The 23,774-nt window shown below is 40.6% G+C and overlaps 1 protein-coding gene and 1 pseudogene across 1 annotated transcript in view; both read right to left on the bottom strand.

Moving 5' to 3' along the window:
• Positions 1 to 1,232: 1,232 nt before the first annotated feature.
• LOC148040088 (uncharacterized) overlaps positions 1,233 to 23,774 on the bottom strand; it is a 23,549-nt gene continuing 1,007 nt past the window's right edge. The window contains exons 4-8 of the mRNA XM_087696600.1: positions 23,666 to 23,774; positions 23,504 to 23,577; positions 1,935 to 2,046; positions 1,711 to 1,842; positions 1,233 to 1,571 (exon numbers count right to left, since the gene is read on the bottom strand). The exon at positions 23,666 to 23,774 is cut by the window's right edge and continues 15 nt beyond it. Coding sequence (XP_087552726.1) covers positions 1,443 to 1,571; positions 1,711 to 1,842; positions 1,935 to 2,046; positions 23,504 to 23,577; positions 23,666 to 23,774 — 556 coding nt within the window. The 3' untranslated portion in view covers positions 1,233 to 1,442. The remainder of the gene's footprint in view (positions 1,572 to 1,710; positions 1,843 to 1,934; positions 2,047 to 23,503; positions 23,578 to 23,665) is intronic.
• On the bottom strand, positions 17,193 to 19,177 carry LOC148040089 (uncharacterized; annotated as a pseudogene).

The raw sequence follows: 23,774 nt of genomic DNA, 5'->3' as shown, positions 1-23,774 counted from the left end.
CCCTCCATATACCTCCCACATTGAGAGGAACTTGTTCATGAGACAAGATCTCAATCCCCCTAAAGATATCCCATACTAATGACCACTTTTTGCATATCACAATGGATGGTTTCATTAAGACATGGCTACCTAAACATATACAAGATCTCAATCCACCTAAAGATATCCTATACCAATGACCACTTTCTGTAGATCACAACGGATGCTTTCATTAAGACATGGCTACCTAAACATATACATCACCCATGAGATGCAAGTAGTCATCGCCCAACTCAAGGTCTCTTCTTAGTAGCTAGAGATTAAGATAAAGAGAGCAACTCACATCCATAGAGGCAACAAGATTTCTAGACTGCTAGGGGGATATTTTTCAAACGCAAATGCACTACCTATAGCAAAATTTGATCGAGATACTTAGACACCTCCCTTATAGGAGTTGTAGAGTCCCCAAATCAATGACTAGGTCAGTTCCTCCTTGAGATTCAAAGGGCACCATGCAAGGGGGAGTGTTCATTGTGGTGTTGGGACAACTCACAACTCACTAACTTTTTTCGAATGGTGACCACACACTACCTCCACACAAAGAGGGGTAACTCCAAAGAACTAAGGAGATCACAGCTACACACTGAACGAGAGTGGAGGGAAATCAAACATAGATTTTACTAAAGAGAGAGAGTGGAGATTCTCTAATGGCATGAGTAATACATGGTAGCACTAAGAGACCAATCTAGATGCTATCCGTATACCATCATCACTTTAAGGACGTATATTATATTATATACATTCATCTTGACTAGATGGAGTTCAATTAGATTGCCCCACATGGTTGTATCCTTGACACAAAAAATAGCCCATCATTCACTCACATAGCTAATCATTTAGTGCCCTCTATCCATCTACCCCTTTTATCTTGCATTGACAGTGTATAGCACATCACTTTGCACTTGTACATCACAATTTATACCTGCATGGTACACCTTGATGCCCGATGATTACTACCCATTGTATATGGGTCTGTCTCATAGGCCGTTTTCGATCTTAGGTGACGTTAATCTCTCTCTCTCTCTCTCTCTCTCTCTCTCTCTCTCTCAGACAAATGACATGAGCACCAAGAGCACATAGCTTTGCACTTTGCTTCGCACTGTACATCACAGTTCATACTTGCACAGTACACCTTGATGCCCAATGATTACTACCCACTTTATTTCAATTTGAGTACGAGGGAGCCAAGAAAAAGAGCTTGTTCTGGCAAATTTGGGACAAACAAAAGTTCTAACTTTACATGGGAACAAGGCGGTACAGTTTCATAACGTGCAACAGGAAGACTTGCATCAGTATAAGATATGTGGCAGTTGTATTAAATTTAAGATTCTCAAAGTTCCGTTTACAATGAAAAAAGCATTTCCAACTGTTGATGGAAGTTGGGTGAAGATGGCTATTGCCCGCTACCGCAGGTAGTTGGCATGGTGCAGTAGTGGGGCGAGAGGTTGCCGGTGTCTAGAAGGGGTTTCGACACCACTGCTGTCACTCTTGACAAGGTGAAGATAATCAGCCACAGACTTCCTCTGTATCTTCTGGAGCCATGGATCCGCGTATAGTGGTTTCAACAGAAGATGAGGTAATCAGCCACACAGACTTCTAATGTTACCATATTTTGTGAAGCAGGAAATTGCTACTAAGGCTGGGGATGAACGAGAGGGGAGGGAAGCTTACATTCTTGTTGGTGGTGGTGGTGGTGGTGGTGGTGGTGTTGCTGTGCCGATGATGGTGGGTAGTAGCAGTCTTTTCCGCTGCATTCCTCAGAGCCGCTCGCAATTCTTTGTTGTCGTCCGTCAGAATTTGAATCTTGGCAAAGGAAGAAGACACGTCACCTCTCACAGACTTGCTTTGTGATAGAAAAAACCAGCTATGATACATTATCAAACAAAGGAACCAACCTGTATCTCCGCTTTGGCAAGCTTGCATTTAAATAAAGCCACCTCACGCCATAACCTCTGCACCTCCGCCATCAGTTGTCCATCCAAACTAGAACTTTCTGCTGATCGAATCCTATTGCATCGCATTAAGTGAATCGATTGAAAACTTAACGGATACTTCACTCAGAGATTTAAGGGATCTGCCAATGATTACTTATCATCCTTGATTAACGACACACGCCCAGGAAAACTATTGCCACAGCAGATGAAACTATGGGTTTATCATCCATCTGGACTACACAAAACCAACCGACCACCCCCCACCCCCCGCCCCCCCCCCAAAGAAGAAGAAGAAGAAGATGTAGTAGTAGTAGTAGTAGTAGTAGTACGCATCGCCCCCCCAAAAAAAGAAGAAAAAGGAAAACTATTGCCACAGCAGATGAAACTATAGGTTTATCATCCATCTGGACTACACAAAACCAACCACCAGCGCCCCCCCCAAAGAAGAAGAAGTAGAAGAAGAAGAAGTAGTAGTAGTAGTAGTAGTAGTAGTAGTAGTAGTAGTAGTAGTAGTAGTAGATGTGCCTGATTATATTACTCCAAATCACAAAAGCATGGTCTCAGAGCCTGGAGGAATGGAAGAGAAGCAGAGGGGGGTAGACAATTAGGCATAAGGCGAAGAACAGGATGTGCTGGCCACAGGTGTGAACAAACTGCTTTGAAAGCTCCAGTTGGTGGCATATTACAGATATAATGTTCTATGAAACAAGGAGCGCACAAGTGCACACGGGAGCATTTCCCTTTCGTTATTAGCATTATTTCGTAAAACCAAGCTCTCAAGAAAACTTTGCTAAAAGTAAGCCTCTTAACTAATTGGAGTCTTAAGTCGGATAAATTTTCAATGAATATCCACCATACCATTGCAATAGCATATGCTCAAATGGGGTAATTGCTAGCAAGAAAAAATAAACACTAAAGTGGAGATCCCCACCCAAGCATCCCATAATCTTAAGGCGTTTGGGGATGTTTACAAGTTTTCAACACATCTGAGCCCTTAGGGAGCTAGCTGCTTAGGAGTCTGCAGCTGAGCCCTTAAGGAGCTGCTTACAAGTTTGCAGCACATCTCAAGGAGATTAAAACCCCGAGTCTTAAGGAGTTTGGGAATGAGCCCTTAGGGGGGCTAGCTCAGGGCAATAACAGGAGCAAGGAAGGTACAATTGAACCGGAAAAGTCAAAGAGGAGTGAAAACCATAAACATTTCATGCACCTGTAGAAACCCACACCCATAAAGATGAAGGAGAAAATTACAAGGGTGTAGAATCCAAGATTCTCAGGCAAAGGTAAAGCCACAAAAGAACATAAAATTCAACCATAGAAACTCACCTGTCTACGGGGCCATGCCTAGTGACAAGGTTCAAAGGTAATGTCAATAGGAGGGACATAAAAGGACCTGGAATCCTCTATTGCCACACATAAATAAAGGACATCAAGGTAATATCAAAGCGGCAATTCAATGTCTCTGACTAAAATCTGTCCCAAATACCCTCTGTCCCGAATACCCCACCGCCAGCTATCCACCACAACTTCTACCAATGTCTTGCACTGCTCGAGCTAGGTTATCCACCATCAATGTGTCACATTCAACTTAATCTCACATGTGCACAACAAATGTGTACAACTTGATCATCCCTAGAACATAAAGTTGAATATTCACAACCCCATGTCAGACCTCCCCCTTGAATCCAACAGTTTGCCCTCAATTGCCTACATGCAGCATCATAGGCAAATAACATTTGCAGCTATTGCTGAACCATGCTCATGCCCTTTGTATGCTGAAATTCCAGCCACTAGAACAGAGTTACAATCCACAGACATGAATCATAACCGCTCGAATAACCAAAGGCAATATACCAACATGACAAAAATCAAAATATACTCTAATCATTACAAGGCAACGTAGTGCAAACAACCATAATAAACAATGTTTAAATGCAAAATGTATTCCATGCATCTCCTACATCTGTTACATCTCAAATATCCCAGGCAAAATGTACATTACCAACACATCGCATGCAGCCCATGCAGATATATAGGTATGAGCCTCAATTCAAACCGCAGATCTGCACAACAAACCACAGCAACTAGCCAATTGAATAGTGATCCTCTAGCCAAAAATATTGTCAGCACACAATTACCTGAATGAACCCAAGGTACATCCAAGATACCTAAACTAATCCACCCTAAGGGAGTGCAGCTGCTACGTCCCCCTTGGAACATCAGGCAATACCTTGGAGGCTCTACTTTGTTGGAGCCTAAATGAGCAAGATCCACTCTCAACTCCAACTGAACTACATCAAGGTAGGCTGCAACCAGCCTTCCTTCCATGGATGAGTGGTAATTCCTTGATTACAACTTAGTTACAGCAATAGAATTTATTGCAAAATTGAGAAATGCAAATTAACTTACAATTTTGGACAATGGATGCCTTGGTGGCCCCAAAACTCACACCCCTTTCGGTATTTTTGTAACTTAATTGAAAAAGAAGTTGATGTTCAATGGGATTCTTCCAATCCCTTTCGGTATTCCAATTCCCCTTGTTGTCCAAAATGACCAGCAAGTCTTCAAACAAATTTGCCCCTTGATTTGAACAATCAATTATTTAGAATTACTGAAGAAAGTCAAAAGCCTTCACCCGCTTTGATGGAGATGGAAAATGCCCCAAATTCATTGATTTACTGGTTCCTCCACTTGAATTTGACAAAAAACAACTTCAAAAACAACTTTCACCCTATTGAATCCAAGTCTTGGAGCTTCTAATTTTTGGCACACTTCTTGAGGCTACTACTAAACCCTAATTTTTGCTGCAAATTAAGATTTACAACAGAGAAATCTAAAATTTCTTAGCCTTTGGTGATCTCGATGCTATAATCTTCGAAGCATGGCTGTAGAAAGGCTGGGAGATAAGAGAGAATGCTAAGGGGGGAGAAAATTCAGACTTTCTTTACAAAGAATTGAAAAAAATCAGTCATTTACTACTACTGTCTTGTCTCAATAGCTTGCAAATGCAAAGAACTGAAGAAAATTAGTCATTTAGTACCACTACCCTATCTCAACAGCCTATAGATGTTGTCACGTACTATTGATTGGTCTTCTCTTACCCCTGGCTGCCTCAGAAGGTCCGCCAATGGCTGTAGATCAAACCAAGAGCATCTCCCTCTCTCTTGCAGGCTGAATACACTAAAGCACCTCTCCAACCTCTAAAGATGATTTTCAATCTTGCATGGGCATTTTTTACAAGTGCGACCTTCCCAAATGGTTTTGCCATCATTATCCATAATTATATATTAATTTTCAGTCTTTAAATACTGAAATTATTCTAATAAATATTTCGATGCCCAAAAAAATAATCTGACTAGCCAATTAAATTAGCTAGTCAGATTATTTTTTTGGACATTGAAATTGACAATAATTAAATTGGCAACTTCCTGTGATTTCCTTAGATCCCGAACTCGTAAATTTACTCTAACCCCAGTTACACCTCACATGTGTAACATTTACTTAAACATGTGTATCTTTGACATCTTGTGATTTCCTTAGATCCTGGGCTCCTAAATTTACTCTAACCCCAGTTACGCCTCACATGTGTAACATTTACTTAACCATGTGATTAGAAATAAATCCACATGTTAAGTGAGGTTTCAAAAATACATGTTCTCATGATAGCCCTCACCCTTAAAATCCTTGCAATCATCCTCGATTGCACATGCGCAATTGTCCTCAATTACACTACTAGATACATTAAAAATAAAATAGTCGACTAGAATTTCCATAAGGCACCATAGTTAAAATAACATTGTGTGCACAATATTCTTTTTACCATCAATATGTATAATCTGAAAGGAAAATATAGAGAGAAATTTTTCCATCTCATATACTTCTTTGGCAGCTTTGTCTGCATCAGAAAGTATCTCAAAGTCTGATACTCCCAACAAATAATATTTCCATGTAGATAGTGCATGAATTACAGTCAAGTGCTCTTTCTCATAGACCTACAAATTCTTTTTTGCACCATGGAGAATTCGGCTCTCATAAGCCACAACTCGACCATCCTACATAACAACCCCAATGCTATTACCACATATATCACACTGAACTACAAATGACTTTCTAAGATCGGATAACACAAGCACATGATCTAAAGTCATATTTTCCTTCAACTTTTCAAATGTTGAAATTTTCATTATTGTCCATCTAAGATCGGATAACACAAGCACGTGATCTAAAGTCATCTTTTCTTTCAACTTTTCAAATGTTGAAATTTTCATTATTGTCCATCTAAATGGCACATTCTTCTTCTGCAAGGCATGCAATGGAGATACAATTTCAACAAACCTGCGTACATACTTCCTATGGTAATAACATAAACCCAAGAAGCTACAAATCTCATGCACCTTCCTCAAAGGTGGCCACGATGGTATTACCTCAACCTTTGCAAGAACCATGCGAATACCATCAATCGATACAATATGCCTCAAAAAATAGATTTTATGCAAGAAGAATTTACTTTTATTGTCATTCATAACCATCCTATGCTCACACAATTCGCTGAACACAATGTCCAAGTGTCTTCTATGCTCTACCTTGTTCTTTAAATAGACAATCATGTCATCAAAGAAAGTACCCATAAATCCTCTATGTGACCTGAAGATGCAATCCACTATTAGGTAAAAGTGACAAGAGCATTCGTAAGTTCAAAAGGCATAGCAAGGAACTCATACAATCCAAAAAATATCTTGAAAGTTGTCTTAGGCACATCTTCCAATCTAAGGCATATCTCATAATACCCACTTTTCAAATCTATACGACTGAATATGGCCACCCCTTGCAATCTATCCATAACATCATTGATCCAAGAAATTGGAAAGCAATCCTTTATCGTGATCTTATTCAAAGCACGATAATCAATGCACATACGCCATGAACCATCTTTTTCCTGCACCAAAAGCATTGGAGAACAAAAAGGAGATACGTTGGGCTGAATTAATCCTTTTTCTAACAGCTCATGTACTTAACTCATAATCTCTTTCTATTGGGCTGCATTAATTCTAAACGGTGGTTTATTAGGTGAGCTACTTCCAAAGATAAGATCTATGCCATGATCTTCTAGCCTTTCATGCAATAACTATCCTAGAAGTGACTAAGAGAAGCAATCAACATACATTTTCAAAAATGACATGCGATGCTTCTCTAACTTAGACATGTTCTCAACATTCTCACTATCATCTTTGTCCTTAGTAAAAACCAAGTATGCTGAAAGATGATTTTTCATTGCTTTAGAAATGACAACTGCAAATACAACAAGGATAGATTCACCTTTCAACTTTACACCAAGTATGAGTACCTTTTTCTTATGCTGAATAGTGATTTTTTTTGCACAAGAATTAATCACTGCATACATACAATGACACCATGGCATACCACGCAATGCATTATAACCCTCAAGTGGAGCAATGAAGAACTATTCGCTATCCACATATCCTTGTATATGCAACCAAAGCTTTCCAATGAGCAGTGTAACAAGCTCTGCATGGCCTTTATATGCCATTCCAACTTTCCCCATGGAGTCCCATCCCATCCTCTCAAATGCCTAGACAGTTTGCCATGTCAAGGAAGATGAAGTTAGCTCATGCACCATTTTCAAAGAAAATCAATGCATGATGATCTCTAATTTTGTCTCATGTTGTGCACAACTCAATAGCATCATCATTGGGCTGATCACTAACAACATCGAATACCAATCCCACTGATGTTTTAGGCTTCTTTTCTTTAGAATCTCCCTAATTTTTGAATTTTCCAGCTTGCTAACTATTGGAACAGTCCATTGTAATGCGACCCTCCTGTTCACAAATAAAACATTTATTTGCAACTATCAATTTCCTACGTTGTGCCAATATTTTCGAGCCCTTTCTTTCCAATTTAGACCTCTTTTCAAGCTGATTTTCATATCTGTCTCTTTTCTCAGTCTTTAATAACTTTTTATTCAGCTTCTTCCCACTCTCTAGGAAGCTTGAATCCTTCCCACATAGCAAAGCATCAACTGTACTAGCAACCTATGAGCTAAGACATACTAGACACAGTGGATTTATTGCAAAAATCCCTGATTCCTTTGGAAAGCCCACAAACATATTTTTCCACTTACTCATGAAGGGATACAAGCCAATAAGAAGTAATAGGCAGCAATGCATCCCACTTCTTATTATATTGCTCCAAATTCTTACAATCCTTAGCATCTAGCTTATTCCAAGTGTCTACCTTAAAGGTACTTGTCAACAAATTTTATGCAAACATTTGCTTGAATTATACCCACATTGACAATGCTCCGCCATGTCAAAAGAGTGGACCACCACTGTAATGCATTCCCTTTCAAAAAAGTGATTGCCTTTCGAATCTTGGAGGACTCAATGAAGTTCCCCCTTGAATAGGCTACATCAAACTGCTGAATGAAAGTTAAAGCTTTCAACCTATCTTGTACACGACTAAAGGACTCAAACTTCACTCCTTTTCCACCCTCATCATAGTCTTTTACTGCCCCTTTGGGTGTCAAGCTGTCATACACTAGCTACTGGCAAAAGGACACATTTGCTGAATTTACAACAAAACCAATGCCAAACGGAGCACTTGCATAACCAGCATTCAATTCTTAAACCCCATGAGTATTCGAGGGTCCGGATATAGTACCAAACATGCTACTTTATGCCCCAAGTATCAAGTCAATGTTGCCATACATAGGGTTTTGCATATTTCCAGCCATACCTAAATACATTGGGCCTTGCACACCATGTATTGGTTGCTGCATACCATAGGGATTTGTGCCACACATTTCCATATGCAGTCCTTGTCCAACCATAGCATGAAAAATCGTGCTTCCACCAAAATATCTTGGCTGCCCCATCATAGCATTCATAGCTGGCTATCCAAAATCCATTGGATTGGCACTTCCATAATAACCTTGCATTTGCATTCCTTGCTCCGACCTTGTCGTCCCAAAGGTGTAATGAACGTCTTATTCTTCTTGGCCTTTGTTGTCTTTCTTCGAAGCATTCAAAAATTGAGTAAATTGAGAATCCTTTGCCAACTCAGCAAAGAGATTTGCCGCTGTCCTCATTCGATTATTGAAATGGTCATCAAATTCCTTTTCACTTTGCTGATCATCGGCCTCCTTATGCCCTGAAGACCGTGCATCTTGCCCAACAGCAACATTTTCAGATTGTTGTCCATGGTCTAGGCCTTGTCCAAAGTCAAGCATTGTATTTCCTTGATTCCCATGTGAATGTTTACACAAAGAGACATCATCACTACTTGAGTCCATCTCATTGTATGATGACATCTCATTGTATAATGACATATTGCTGTAATTTCTCAGCTGAGAGTAAAAATCAGTACTAGCACAAAGCTTTGGCTTACAATCAGGTACCTCGGGCCTACCAAATCAAGGGATTGAGTGGTGCCACGACAACGGAACTATGCAACCAACCTTCCTTCCATGGATGGGTGGTAATTCTCTCATTACAACTTAGTTATAGGAGTAACATTTATTACAAAACTAAGAAATGCAAATTAACTTACAATCTTGGACAATGGATGCCGTGTTGGCCCCAAAACTGACACCCCTTTCGGTATTTGTGTAACTTAATTGAAAAAGAAATTGATGTATAATAGGGTTCTTCCAATTTCTTTTGGTATTTAAACTCCCCTTGCTATCCAAAATGACCAACAAGTCTTCAATCAGATTTGCCCCTTGATTCGGGCATTCAATTATTTAGAATTACTAAAGAAAGTCAAAAGTCTTCACCCGCTTTGATGGAGATGGAAAATGCCCCAAATTCATTGATTTACTGGTCCCTGTACTTAAATATGACTGAAAACAACTTCAACCCTATTGAATCCAAGTCTTGGAGCTTCCAATTTTTGACACGCATCTCAAGGCCACTGCTAAACCCTAATTTCTATTGCAACTTAGATTTTACTGGAAAGAAATCTAAAATTTCTTAGCCTCTTGTAATCTCAATGCTATAATCTTCAAACCACGGCTGTAGAAAGGATGGGAGATGAGAGAGAATGCTAAGGAAAGAGAAAATTGAGACTCTCTCCACGAAGAACTAAAAAAAATCAATCATTTACTACTGCTGCCCTATCTCAATAGCTTGCAGATGCAAAGAACTAAAGAAAATCAATCATTTACTATTGCTGCCCTATCTCAACAACCTGTAGATGTTGTCACTTGCTATTGATCCCTTGGCTGCCTCAGAAGGTCCTCCAATGGCTGTAAATCAGGCTAGCAGCATCTCCTCTCTCTCTCTTGTAAGCTGAATACACTAAAATGCCTCTCTCCAACCTCTAAAGACGTTTTTCAATCTTCCATAGGCATTTTTAACAAGTGGCAGCATTCCCAAATAGTTTTTCCACCATTATCCATAATTAGATATTAGTTGTCAGTCTTTAAATACTGAAAATTAATCTAATAATTATTTTGATGGCTAAAGAAATAATCTAACTGGCCAATAATTAAATTGGCTAGACAACTTCCATTCTCGAGTGTCTCTGTGCCATCTTCGATCATCAAATTGGTGTTAGGTACCATTAAACGTCACTTCTCTAGTGTCACCAACTGACACTTATGACCAAATGAATGACCTGTGCCACCAACTGGCACCAAATACCACCAAGTACCTATGCAACATAACTTATAGCAACTTTTACCTTTGACATCCGTGATTTCCTCGGGTCCAAAGCTCATAAATTTACCCTAACCCCACTTACATCTCACATGTGCAACATTTACTGACCATGTGATTAAAAATTAATCCACATATTAAATGAGGTTTCAAAAATACATATTCTCATGACATAAGCTGCAACAACTGAGCATGATATACTAGACCACTCTACTTTCTTATAATTTCAAGAAGGAAATCAAGAGTCAACCACTAATCATATCCTACTTTACTACTATTATCTAAGCCTTGCTCATCAATTGCGAGGTAGGAAGATTTGAAAATAGGGAAGACATTGCTTGAAAGAATGTAGTGAATGCAGGAAAATTAGATTCCATGGCAAATTTGGCAAGGAGGGCTAGCAAGATGGGCAAGTGAGTAGGCTAGCAAGGCAACCAAACAATCAAGATGAGATTGAATTCCCTAAGCCTTGCTATTTGTGTGTCGTTGCTTGCAAGGTAGGGGGAATTGAGTTTCTTTTGCACCAAGACATTATAGCATTGCTTCTGCCACATAGCAAAGTTGTGTGCAGCCTCAAGCTTCTTGATGTGCAAAAGATTGCTGCTATCACTACTATCAACCATGATTTACAGCCCAAAAATGACTCAAAAGTCCGCAAATACAAGCCCAACTATCACACAAATGACCAAGGTACAAATCTTGATGTACTTCTCAAGATACATGTGGTGCCTTAGCTCTATATATCTTGATGTATAAATCTTGCATGTGGATGTACTTCTCAAGATACATGTGAATGTACTTCTTAAAGCACAAATCTTGCACTTTCACCTACTTTTCTGCATGGGTGTTATTGATTCATAACTAGATTGGTCATCAAGTAGGTTGCATGAGTGACAGTGGAGGCAAGTTTACCTCCCACGAGTTCACCAAGTTTCTTTAGGAGCATGGCATTTCTCACCATGCTCACCTCTACCAACTCCCCAAACGATCCTGTATCAAGCATTCTTTCGCTCTCAACATGTAGTTTCTGGCAAGCATTGCACTATTTACAAGGGACTCAATTCTAAGGGATCATATATAAAAAAGAGGCATAGAAACAGGAAACGGCCGGAACAGCCCCCTGGCAACCGAAATCGTTGTCCCCGACGTCATGGGATGCATTGCAGTTCCTTGCTATGTTCCTTGTCCGAAATGGGATAGGGAACGCCATGTGTCATCGCACTTACCTTCGGCCTGCATGTTGCTCCCACCCGATCATCAATCCTGGACCTACGCGTTCTTGCCCACCTCTCTCCTGTCTACACGACGCACATCGCACCCCGCCTCTTGTCTCGTCTGTTGTAGCTGCCAATGACAAGTTCACCCGTTCCGTCAATGGCCAGCTGTCAGTCCCCCCGTCTCCTCCCACTTCCAACCTCTCTTCTTCCTTCTTCTTTCTTCCTTCTCCCTTCTCTTCTTCTTTCTTTCTTCTTTCTTCTCTTCACTTCTCCCTTCTCTTCCTTCTCCTCTTCTCTTGAGTCTTTCTTCTTCCCCAAGTTCCAAGTTCCCCATTCTTCTCCTCTTTTCTTTTTCCTTCTCCCTTCTCTCCTTTTCTCTTGACTCTTGACTCTTGAGCCTTCTCCCTTCTCTTGAGACTCAAGTTCTCACTTCTCTTGAGCCATTCTTATTTCAATTTTCAGCCTGAAATGCTTCATCTTCCTGCCCTGCTCGTCGAGTTGGTCGTCGAGGAACAAGGTCTGATGATTGCTCATGGTGGAAAGTAAATGTTGACCGCCCATTGAGTGGTAGCGGATCTCGACCATGAGCTTGCAAGCTTTGCCATACGAGCGAACTAGTGCAGCAAACAAGGTAATCCATTGAGCCGAGCATTTGTATTTCGAATTTTTATTAATTTTAATTTTTCAAAGTTACTTAAATATTAGAATATGGAATACCAATTGCCACTTGTTCCGTTTTATGCATAATTAGGTCCGAGCTCATCTCCTACATGAGCCAAATTCAGAGGTATAATTTTGACTGAATGTCACCTTGGAGAAGCAAAGGGAGCTTCGTGACTGTGTAGCATGTCAACAAGCTTATCTTGCATCTAGACCACGACATGTTGCAATTAATCCTGCAACTTTTGTGACACCATCCCCATCAGATGTGCCTAGAGCAAGGTCAGTATCAAGAAGTGCTACCTCCACACCTAGTGCAAGCATTGCATCGGCCATGGCATTAACTATGCCACATATTGCACGTAGAGAGAGCACACTTTATGCTAGTTGGGATCCCAAGAAGAGGAAGAAGTGGATACAATAATGGCACGTTTTTTTATCATGACCACATTTAATTTTGTGCAACCAGGTCAGAGTATTTTAAATTGATGTGCAAGAAGATTAGTGAGTATGGCTCTTCGTATGTACCTCCATCATCATACGCACCACTTTGCTTGATAAGGAAAAGCGCCTTGTTGAGCAAGCAGCAATGACTAGAAAGAGCCTGTGGGCTAAAAATGGAGTTTCCTTGATTACTGATGGTTGGAGTGATACACACATGCGATCCATTCATAGTATGGTTGCTTATTCTCATGGGAAAATGCATTTCATATCTTCACATGATACATAAGAGACAGAAAAGTCAATAGATATACTTGCAAAAGAGTGGATTACAGGTATTGAGCTTATTGGCTCAGAGCATGTTGTGGGATTTGTTGCAAATGGAGAGCCCGCAAATAGGGCAGCAAGTGCTATTATCTAGGGATATTATCCGCATATCACAATTTCATATTGTATGGCTCATTGCTTGAACAACCTACTAAAGGATATTAGTAACCTGTCATGGATTGCACATGTCATAGAGCAAGGAGCTCAAATGGTTAGCTTTGTTTTGAATCACCAGTTTCTTCGCCATCACTTCTCTTTGCGGTCGAAGAAGACACTTTTACAATACTCTGATATCAAATTTACCTTTAACTTCTTCATGCTAGACAGATTAAGAGAATGCAGTGGTGCCTTGAGGCAGTTATTTCATAGTAATGAGTTCATCTCATCAACATTGGCAGATACTCCTACAGGTATCTTATGCTTGGAAAAAGTAAAGAACTCCACTTTTTAAAATGATGTAAAGCGGATAGATGCTATGGTATTACCTATTGTACATTTATTGAGGGTTATGGATGCTATGCAACCTTGCATTGGCAAGGTATATGAGGCTATGGATAGGCTGAATGAAAGCCTGCAAGAGTTGGCACCAAATGATGAGGCATATGAGGAGATACACCATTTAATTGTGATGAGGTGGAACTCCTATAGCTCACCCATGTATGCAGCTGCATTTGTTGTGGATCTTGAGTTCCAGAACAAGGGTCAGGAGAATGACACTGAGGTTATGGATGCATGGAGACTTATATTGTCTAGATGAAAGATCAGAGGTCAACTTTCATGTTATAGGACCTTTCGCGGTTCTTTTGGTTGCGGAGATACACAGCATAGTACAGGGGAGTTTTGGAAACAAGGGAAACGAAAACGGAAAAAACCGGAGTTTCAGAGTTTCGGCCAAATTTTGAAAACGGAAAATGGCGTTTCGAATTGTACACTTTAAAAAATACAGTATTATGTGGGCATTTAAATATATTAATGTCTACAACAACATGTATCCAAATTTCATACAAAACTTTGAGTCTTTATGTCATATGATTGAAATCATGATTCATTACACATTTCACAAGTCACAACTTACGAGTGAAGATTGAGGAGTCAAGATTGAGGACTCAATGGTTGAAACTTAAAATAGCCTAACACAATTAAGACTCAATTTTCAAAACTTAAGGCAACAAAATGAATTAGAATTTATGACTCATGAATAATCTATGATCTAAAGAGCAGTGAAGACTGACATCAAGAACAATGGAACAAAAATCAAGATGCATAATAAGTGGGATCAAGATACAATGATACATGTAACCATGTCATGTGAATAATCTGTCAAAACTCTAAAGTCCAGTGAGGCTATAAGTATCAACATCAATAAACAACTGGCAACTCTAGTTTGGACTCTGCACTGCTAAACTGACTCCTCTATATCACAAGTCATGACACATGACTCATCCAAACTCTGAGAATCTGTGCACCCACCATCTCCTCGTCCAACTCCGAGGACCCTAATCGAGAAGTTGATGAAGCAGCCTCAGCCTCATCCTCGTACTCTGCCTCTGCCTGTGATGCACGACTGCGTGTGGCCCTTACTCTAACCCTCCTCTGTGCACGAATCTCATGCACCAGTGCCGATACCTCCTCATAGAACATGGAGTAGATATCACGCTCCTCTTGTGGTATCTACGGAATGTCACAAATCTTTTCTATATCAATCTTGTCAACATTCACTTGTAAAGGTGAACGAGACAAAGATATATCATATGAGAGGAGATTCAATATGTTCAATATTCATATATATCACAATTTACAATCCAACTTTCAAGCAAATTAGCAATATCAAGAGTCAAGGACTCAAGGTGAAAAAGTTAATTATATATAATACTAATCATTACCAATTTACTTGTGAAGGCTCAAGGGATAGAACAGTCCTCTCAAGAAATTGAAGATTGCAATGGCAAAACACTAGACGCTCCAGCTGGGCAGCTGTGAGCTTGTTTCTCTTTTTGGTGTGGAAGAGAACCCATATACTCTAGTTTCTCTTACTAGGCCCTGAACTACAATCTTGCAAGAGGACCTGAATGGCAATGCGTTTCTATTCAAATTTAAAAGATTGAGGTTAAGTAATTGACAATTGCTAATATGTGAGCCGCAAAATCAACATTTGGGTGGATAATAGATTATAAAACTTGTTACCTAGGTTGCATAATGCATTAGATAATCAAGATTCAAAATATAAAAGTCACCAATCACATACCAAAGCAGGAGCACAATTGCCAAATTTCTCCCACCAAGAGATAGACTAAAGCTGTGTCTCTTAAGGCCTAGCTGTGGGTCAGTCAAAATGAAGAGAATGATTGTGGAATGCTAGCAAATCATTCTCTACTCTTCTCATCATATCTATATGATCCCCTGTGAGGCGCCTCATGTACTCCATGAAGCCCTCTTCTAACTCCTCGCTAGTCTACTGCTCCTTGCTACGCCAAAGGGGATGAAAGATATGTGCGACAGCATGGATTGGTTTATGAAACCAATCCCATCATGCATTCCACACTGCACGAATCTCATCGATCCTATAGATAAAATAAGTTAAAAACTTAGAAGTTAGAATAGTGATCAATCATCAAGGAGTTATTAATACCAAATAATTATATATGTAAAAGTTAAACAAAAACCTACTTGTCTTGGGGAAAAAAATTGTTGCAAAGCAAGGCCTCGCCAATTTATCCATATACTCATATAAAAGCCCCAAAGTACTCCCTCCATATTAGTGATGTGCAATACAGTGTAAATAGGAGTGAGACTTTTCATCAATGCCTCTGTCTCAACCCACCAACTCTCATTTAAAATAATGGGCCTAAAAGCAAGAGCCTTTGGAGACTCTCTCTCACTCCATATGAGCCATTTTTGGCATACAATGGTCCGTATCAAATTTCGACCGGACTTGTATCAACCTCTCCAATACAATAAACATATAAGCAAATCTAGTGGTGGAGGGCTTTAATAGCTCAAGTGTGCTATTGACTCGAAACATGCTTGTGACGGATGGCCTCTTCTTTACAAATCTTACCATACTTGTTGCCGTCTTGAAAATGTCATCCGCCCAAGATATTTGCCCAACATATTCAATAAGGAAGTCAAAGCAATGGGATGCACATGGAGTCCATACTATGCTAGGAAACTCCTCCTCAAGCATACGTCCCATAGACACACAATTGCTTTCATTATCTATCACCCCCTGCACCGCATTTTGGACTCCTACATCCATAATGACCTGTCGCATGTACTCCCAAACATAGTTACTTGAAGTTTCGAAAACAGCAAAACGGAAACGTTGGGAAAACTGTAGAAACGGAGTTTCGTCTCCACGAAGAAAGGGGAAAATGAGAAAACGGGAAAACAAGGATACAAGGAAATATGTAACCCCGTTTTAATATATAATATAGATAATAGATGACAGTAAGCCACACTTGTCACTTGATCAAGAAATACTTGACATACATGATTAACATACAATTAATTATTGACATTGAAATTTGATACTATCATACTAGGTCGGAGATCCTAAATCCTAACTTCTATAACATGTTACCTACAGCCTACACCAATTTCTAAAATCGAAAGATACATCAGGATTCATATAGTGTACTTAAACTTTGAATTGAGAAGTGCCAAGCACACTCTAAAGATATTCATAGATCACACTTTAAATATTAGATCATTACAATTTACATGTAACATGATAATAGATATACATGAATCACAAAAACACTTGGAGGCTGGATCATATTCATGAATCATGAAAAAAAGATACAAGAGCATAAAAGATAAGTTGATAACTAATGATCCATAAAACACCACAGTCCACTGAGTCCTCAGTCAATGACCATAAACATAATGATAAGACACAGTCACACAAGAGAGCATCTGTCTAACTCTGAAGAGTCAAGACTCAAGTCTCATCAGTGATCACCCTTCTCGGCATCTGCATCACTACTACTAGCACTGCCAGATGCACTGACAGAAACAATATTTGACTCAGAATGGTCATCGGCACTACTAAATGAGGGCGAGGGTATATTTGCTGAAGTACTGGCACCCCTGCTTGTTGACTTTGACCTCCGTGATGAAGCTCGTGTGTGGTGCGTTGGAGCTGATATCTCCTCATATAGCATGGTATAAATGTCTAGCTCCTCTCTGGGAATGTCTGGAATGTCCTTCATTTTCTCAATGTCAATCTTATCAACATTCACCTGGCAAGACTCAGGAGATGAAGATGTGTGCTCGAGGAGGCGAAGATTACAATGACAGTATACAAGTCTCTCAAGCTGTGTTGTAGTCAAACCGTTACTCTTCTTTGTGTGAAAGAGGGCCCAAGTGCTCTAGTTTCTTTCACAAGGACCTGAGCTGCAGTCTTGTGAAAGAACTCGAATGGCAAGACGTTTCTGCCAATCACATGACAAAAACAAGAAAAAAATATTATAATTGATTCTTGTATCATGATTCATGTTTGTCCTGAAGCTTGAAAGTTGAGTCTAGACTATGGTTTATGGGTTAGCCTACTTACCAAGGTAGGTGCGGATGTCCCATATTTCTCCCACCAAGACACAGGCTGCAACTATGTCTCTCGAAGCTCTGCTGTAGCGCGACCAAAAGAGAGACTCCTATTTCGAAAGATGAGAAGATCATGCTCTAGCCTTCTCAGCATTTGCACATCTCCTCCTGCCCACTTTGAGAAGTACTTCTCAATGCCATGCCCTAGCTCCTCATTCTCGTATTGCATCTCATCATGCCATAGAGGATGCAATACGTGTGCAACAGCATGAATTGGTCTATGAAACCAATCCCATCGCGTGTTCCACACACATTGAAGCTCTTCAATCCTACATTGACACATGTATAAGTTTATAACAAATTACAATCATAAATACGCACACAATTAGTGTCTTCTAGACTCTAAAAATAAGTAAATACCACAATGGAAAAAGTTAAAACTTTAAAAGGAACTTACTTTGAGCGAGAAAGATAGACATTGCTCTCAAAAGCCTCTCCGATCTTATCCATGTACTCATACAATAATCCCATGGTACTCCCCTCCATGTCAGTGATGCATAAAACGGAGTAGATAGGCTTGATGGACTTCACAAAAGCTTCAGCCTTCAAGAACCATGTCTTATCCATAGCCTATCGTGCAAAAGACCTATAGTGTGTATCTTGATGCTCAGGCATGGCTGACCACTCTCTGGACACAACTGTGCACATCAAGTCCTGGCGCACTCACACAATCCGCTCAACAACTATAAACATATACGCAAAGCGTGTGCTAGATAGCTTCAGCAACTCAAGGTCACTGTGTGCACGATAGATGCTCAACACTTTAGGCCTCTTGGTGACAAAGTTCACCATGGACTTTGCAATAGTGTCTACCCAATTCAATTTTTGCAAGTCCTCCAATAAATTAAGAGAGTGTGATGCACACGGAGTCCATCTAATCTTGGGATAGGCAGCCTCAAGCATTTGCCCCATGGAAACACAATTGGAACCATTATCCGTAATCACCTGCACCACATTTTCTGGCCCTATCTCCTCAATGGTTGTGCGTATATGCCCATAGATGTACGAGCCTGTGATCACTGTACCAGGAGCTAAAGCATCAATGGCTCTCAAGAACATTGTCCACTAGAATGTTATAGACACTGCGTTTACGTACATCTATCCACCCATCACATAACACAATACATCCATACTTTACCCAAGTGGCCTTCAATGGTTTTAACTGAGCCTGTATACGCATCTTCTCATTTTTCAGTTCTCGTGTGCACATACCATCATAGGATGGACCTTCCCACTCGCATCCAATACGGCTAACGGCCCTCATGGTTAATCTCCATCATGGCGTTCGCAATACATAAAAAGGTATAGCACACTATATAAAGCAGCAAGTGAGCTCCCTAGTAGCCTCTTGAATAGCTTGCTTTTGCAAGCTTGCCTGAATGCTTGCCTTCTGAAGTGACCCTTTAATCGGCCCTACCACTGTATCTGTACCAACTCCACTTCCACTGCTAGTGGATCCTGCCAATGGAGTCCTGTGCACCCCATCCTCTCCCACTGAAGCTACATCTGACTCCGATGTAGCTCTACTCCTCTTTGATGGCCCTGTTGCTGCAGAAGCTATATCATCTACTCCCCTCTCCCCTATAACTGATGCACTTTGATTGCCTAACCGACCGAGCTTCCACGCTTGAAGAGGAGCCTTCACGTCTACAGGTACATTTGGGCACAGGCCTATGTATTTATTTGCCACATGTGCAAGATGATCTTTGATCCTTGTGGCTGCCCCTTCTCTTCCAATGCCACAATAATTACATCTCCATCGCTTGGAGCCACCACCACCTCTATACTCGATGAGAATCGTCACATGATCCCATGCAGCATCCTTCACCATGATGAGTGCAAGACCAAGCTGCAACGTGGAAAGATGGTCACAGCTTCACGAATCAGAATCACGATTCACAAGCTACAACCTACAACCACACAGAAATTTGAGATAGAAGATTCGAGATGAGAGAGAGAGAGAGAGAGAGAGAAAATGTGTGTGTGTACATGGCTTTGGAGTTCTCAATCAACAAAGGAGCAGGCCCGACAGAGTGGAGAGAAGAAACGTAGGTGGGTGAAAAGTTGACTGGAATGTGGGAGTTGGGGCGCGCTCACGTTCAGGCCAAGGTTTTTGTTTCTTGGGCGTTTTTGTTTCTAGAAACGCTGTAGCGTTTCTAAAACGCCAAAAACGGCGTTTCGTGTACCTATGCTCCCAAATGAAAGCTCCTGTGATGGTAAGACCTAAGGTAGAGGCATCGATGGCCTTAAAGAACATGGTGCCTTTACATGAAGATACCAAAACATTGTAAGCATTGCTTCGGGGCATATCTAATCATCCATCGTATAATATTGTGCATCCATATTTCACCCATGTCTCCTTCAAGAGCTCCAATTGAGCCTCTATGGATGCTTTCTCCTTTCGAAGCTCCTGTGTGCGTAATGCATCTACGGATGGGCCTTCCCACTCACACCTTATGCGGCTTATTGCCCTGATTGTCTTCTTCCATTGATGTGTAGTCGCCACATTGAAATGGATAGCACACTGAATAAATAAGCGTGTGAGTTCCCTAGTTGCCTCCACAATTGCCTGCCTCTGAAGTCCTGTATGAACACTTTGTAGTGACCACATTGAAATGGATAGCACACTCAATAAATAAGCGTGTGAGTTTCCTAGTTGCCTCCACAATTGCCTGCCTCTGAAGTCATGTATGGACACTTACACCATGCAAGAAGCCCTTTTACCCACCACCACTAGAAGATGGCAACGGGGGTCCTTTTTGCACTTGGACCCGATACCGATATGGATGCACTTTTTTTTAATGGACCATATGGATGCACTTTTTTTTAATGGACCACTAGCATCTCCAATTTGGCTAACGCCACAAGGCCCACTAGTCTCTCGTTGCCCCACTTGTGCTTCATTAGCCCGACATGGTGTTGGATGAGAGGACTCATCCTCTTCTAGCTCAATACCCATACACTTTCGGCGCCAAAGATGACTTACTATTACTTCTGCCCACACATTTGCGCAAGACTCGATGTCTTTGTCGAGAACGCATGCCAACGCGTATTACACTCCCCGATTTCTCCAATCCACAATAGTTCCACCGCCACTTCTTTGATCAGCCAGAGCCCTCATATCCCTTGATTGGAGTGACGTACCTCCAATATGGATCCGGCGCTATAGTATGATGATTAGCCTTTAGGACCTAGGTAATTGATTAAAGGAGAATAAAAAAAAGGAAAAAAAAAAGGAGAAGGAGAAGGGTAAGAGAAAGAGGAAGAGCAAGAGCAAGAGCAAGAAGAAAAGGAAGAGGAGATGGGAGCTAGACTATGAAGATCCGAGGAGAAGGAGAGAGCTAGTGTGTCGTGCGAGTCGAGAAGCGGAGAACGACTGGAATCGCAATTCATCGCGTTGGATAACCAGCATCGAAACGGACCGCAGGATCGCGAAAAGACAGTGTATCGTTTCTGTTCCGGTCCGAAACCGCTCGTCCATTTTAGCAGTAGCATTTTGATATACTATGATGCACAAAAGGATTATTGTAAGATTGGGGCAGCTTTGTGGTGGGAGGACTATGGTTCGAATGGTCTTGAGTTGCAACAACTAGCCATCCGTATTTTGAGTCAATGAGTTAGCTCCTCTTGTTTGGAGCAATTGTGGAGCCCTCACGTTGCTTCAAAGAAGAGAAACCGTCTTGGTGTGGAGAGGGCAAACGATCTAGTATTCATCAGTGCTAATTTGAGAATGTTGTGCAACAGTATGACAACAAAGCCCCATCCATTCATAGAGTGGGAGATACATCAAGAAGAGGATACGCATGTTGATGTTGAGGGAGATGCAGCAATTCATGGTACACATGATGATGCGACTGACACTTCAGGAGTAACTAAAGCAACCTCAGATCATGATGATGATCTTTGATTTAGTTTACTTATCATGAGTCTCATGATACATGACACATGTACATTGTATACGATATTATGATCATTGATGACAGTGTGACACTTAGGCTATTGTGCCATGCCGACATTATAATTCTACTTGCAATATTGCAGTTGCCCTTTGGACTATTTTGGCATGCCACATTTTACTTTAGTCTAGAGATTAGACTTTATATTTGTAGTCTTTTTTGGAACAATGAGCATGTTCTTTCAAATATTAGACTTCATGTTTGTAATCTTTTAAGTTTTTTAGCAATGGGACCATGGACATGTTCTTTCAACTTAGACTTTAAAGTTTAGTTCATTGTTCATTGTTTTATCATTTATGCATATGCATTATGCATTTTATAATTGAATAGCTTACCTCTTGAGCCTTGTAAGCTGCAATTCAATTTCTAATGAGTAGTTTTAGAATGATGCATGATATCTTAAAGTTAAAACTTAAAATGATTTGTCCTTGTGGATTATATACCTTGGTTTTAACACTCCACATCCACATGGATTATGAGTGAAATATTAATTTTTTTTCATGAATTTTAATTTTTTATATGTTTTTCCCATTCCCACATCCCCGTTCCCTAGGTTTGGCATCCCCGTCACCGTCCCCATCCCCGTTCCCCATTCTTGTTCCCCGTTTCATGTTTCTATGAGAAGAGGCCGCTCTTATTGGATTAAGTAACTCAAATTGGGCTAGAGATGTAGAGTCTAAGCACCCTACTGCACGTTTTGCTTTCTTCCTTGGATCCAAAGTTATCTCGTGGAGCAATACGAAGCAACCTACTATGGCCTTAACTTCTACGGAGACAAAGTATTGCACCCTTTGTTGTACAACACAAGAGGCAATTTGGTTCCACCAATTGTTGGCAGGGATTGGATTTCCATAGACATGACCCACTCAACGGCATGTGAATAAGTAGAGTGCCCTAGCTTTGGTAAAGAACCCATCGTTCCACGCTTGTGCTGCGAAGCGCGTTCAAGCCCAATATCACTTTATTTGGGAGCATATTGTGGATTCCGAGTTAATGGTGGTCTACTATCCCACAAAGAACAATGCAACAAACCTCTTTATGAAGGCCATTGTCTCAAGCTTCTGTGATTCATCACATGAGATTTGGGTCTTCAAATGCTTCCAAGATCTGAGAGGAAATATTAGCTTCTATTTTCTCAATTTGTCATATCCTTGTTGTGAGCTCCATCAGGGTCTGACACAAACATGCTACCATTGTCATCAGCCTAATCCAGTACCCTCATCAGCCTAATCCAGTACCCTCACACTGACACCTTCCGCTACGTGCAAGGATTGATCAATCTACCATTGTATTCAGCCTTCCATTCACGTTCAATGCAGATTTATCACTTTATTCACTCCTCTTTTGCTATCTCTATCTTCTCTTTTGCTATCTCTTTCCTCTTTGTGTTCACGTTTCTCTTCCATTATGCACTCTCACAGATAAGTCCTCCAAAGAAGAATACCAAGATGTTTGACCAAAAGAAATTAGATCAATAAGAGCCAAAGCATAAAAATAAAGGTACACCACATTTACCATTCAAAAAGAAGCTAAATAATCAGCACTTTGCATGTCCACTTCTATTACTTAGCTTCCCCAAAACATTGAATTATTGGCTTCACACCCCCATTTCCATGGATACTTCCATTCTTTTACATATAAATTGAAAATACCTTTGTTGTGTTGATTTGTTATTGTCTCCGTATCGAAGGGTCTCTACTCCATCCTCATCCACTGCTTCACAAGCCTGTGACAAGATCCACTTGAGTTAAAGGTGGCACCAAAATTTCGGCACTTCTGTAAACTGGATCCAAGCATGAGCATAGGGTAATTACTGATGTTGAGTCATGCAGTATTGGGTTGCAGCAGGTGTTATCTGCAGAATGTTTACAACACTGACCACGGGAAGATTCACATTCCCTCTTGTCTTCAGCTGCTGTGGAC

Source organism: Lygodium microphyllum, chromosome 2 (genome assembly GCF_053477565.2).
Source record: "Lygodium microphyllum isolate KBCC chromosome 2, Lygodium_microphyllum_v1.1.10, whole genome shotgun sequence".
NCBI lineage: Eukaryota > Viridiplantae > Streptophyta > Polypodiopsida > Schizaeales > Lygodiaceae > Lygodium > Lygodium microphyllum.
Note: the sequence above shows the minus strand (reverse complement) of the source record. Positions and strands in the feature narration are given on the sequence as shown.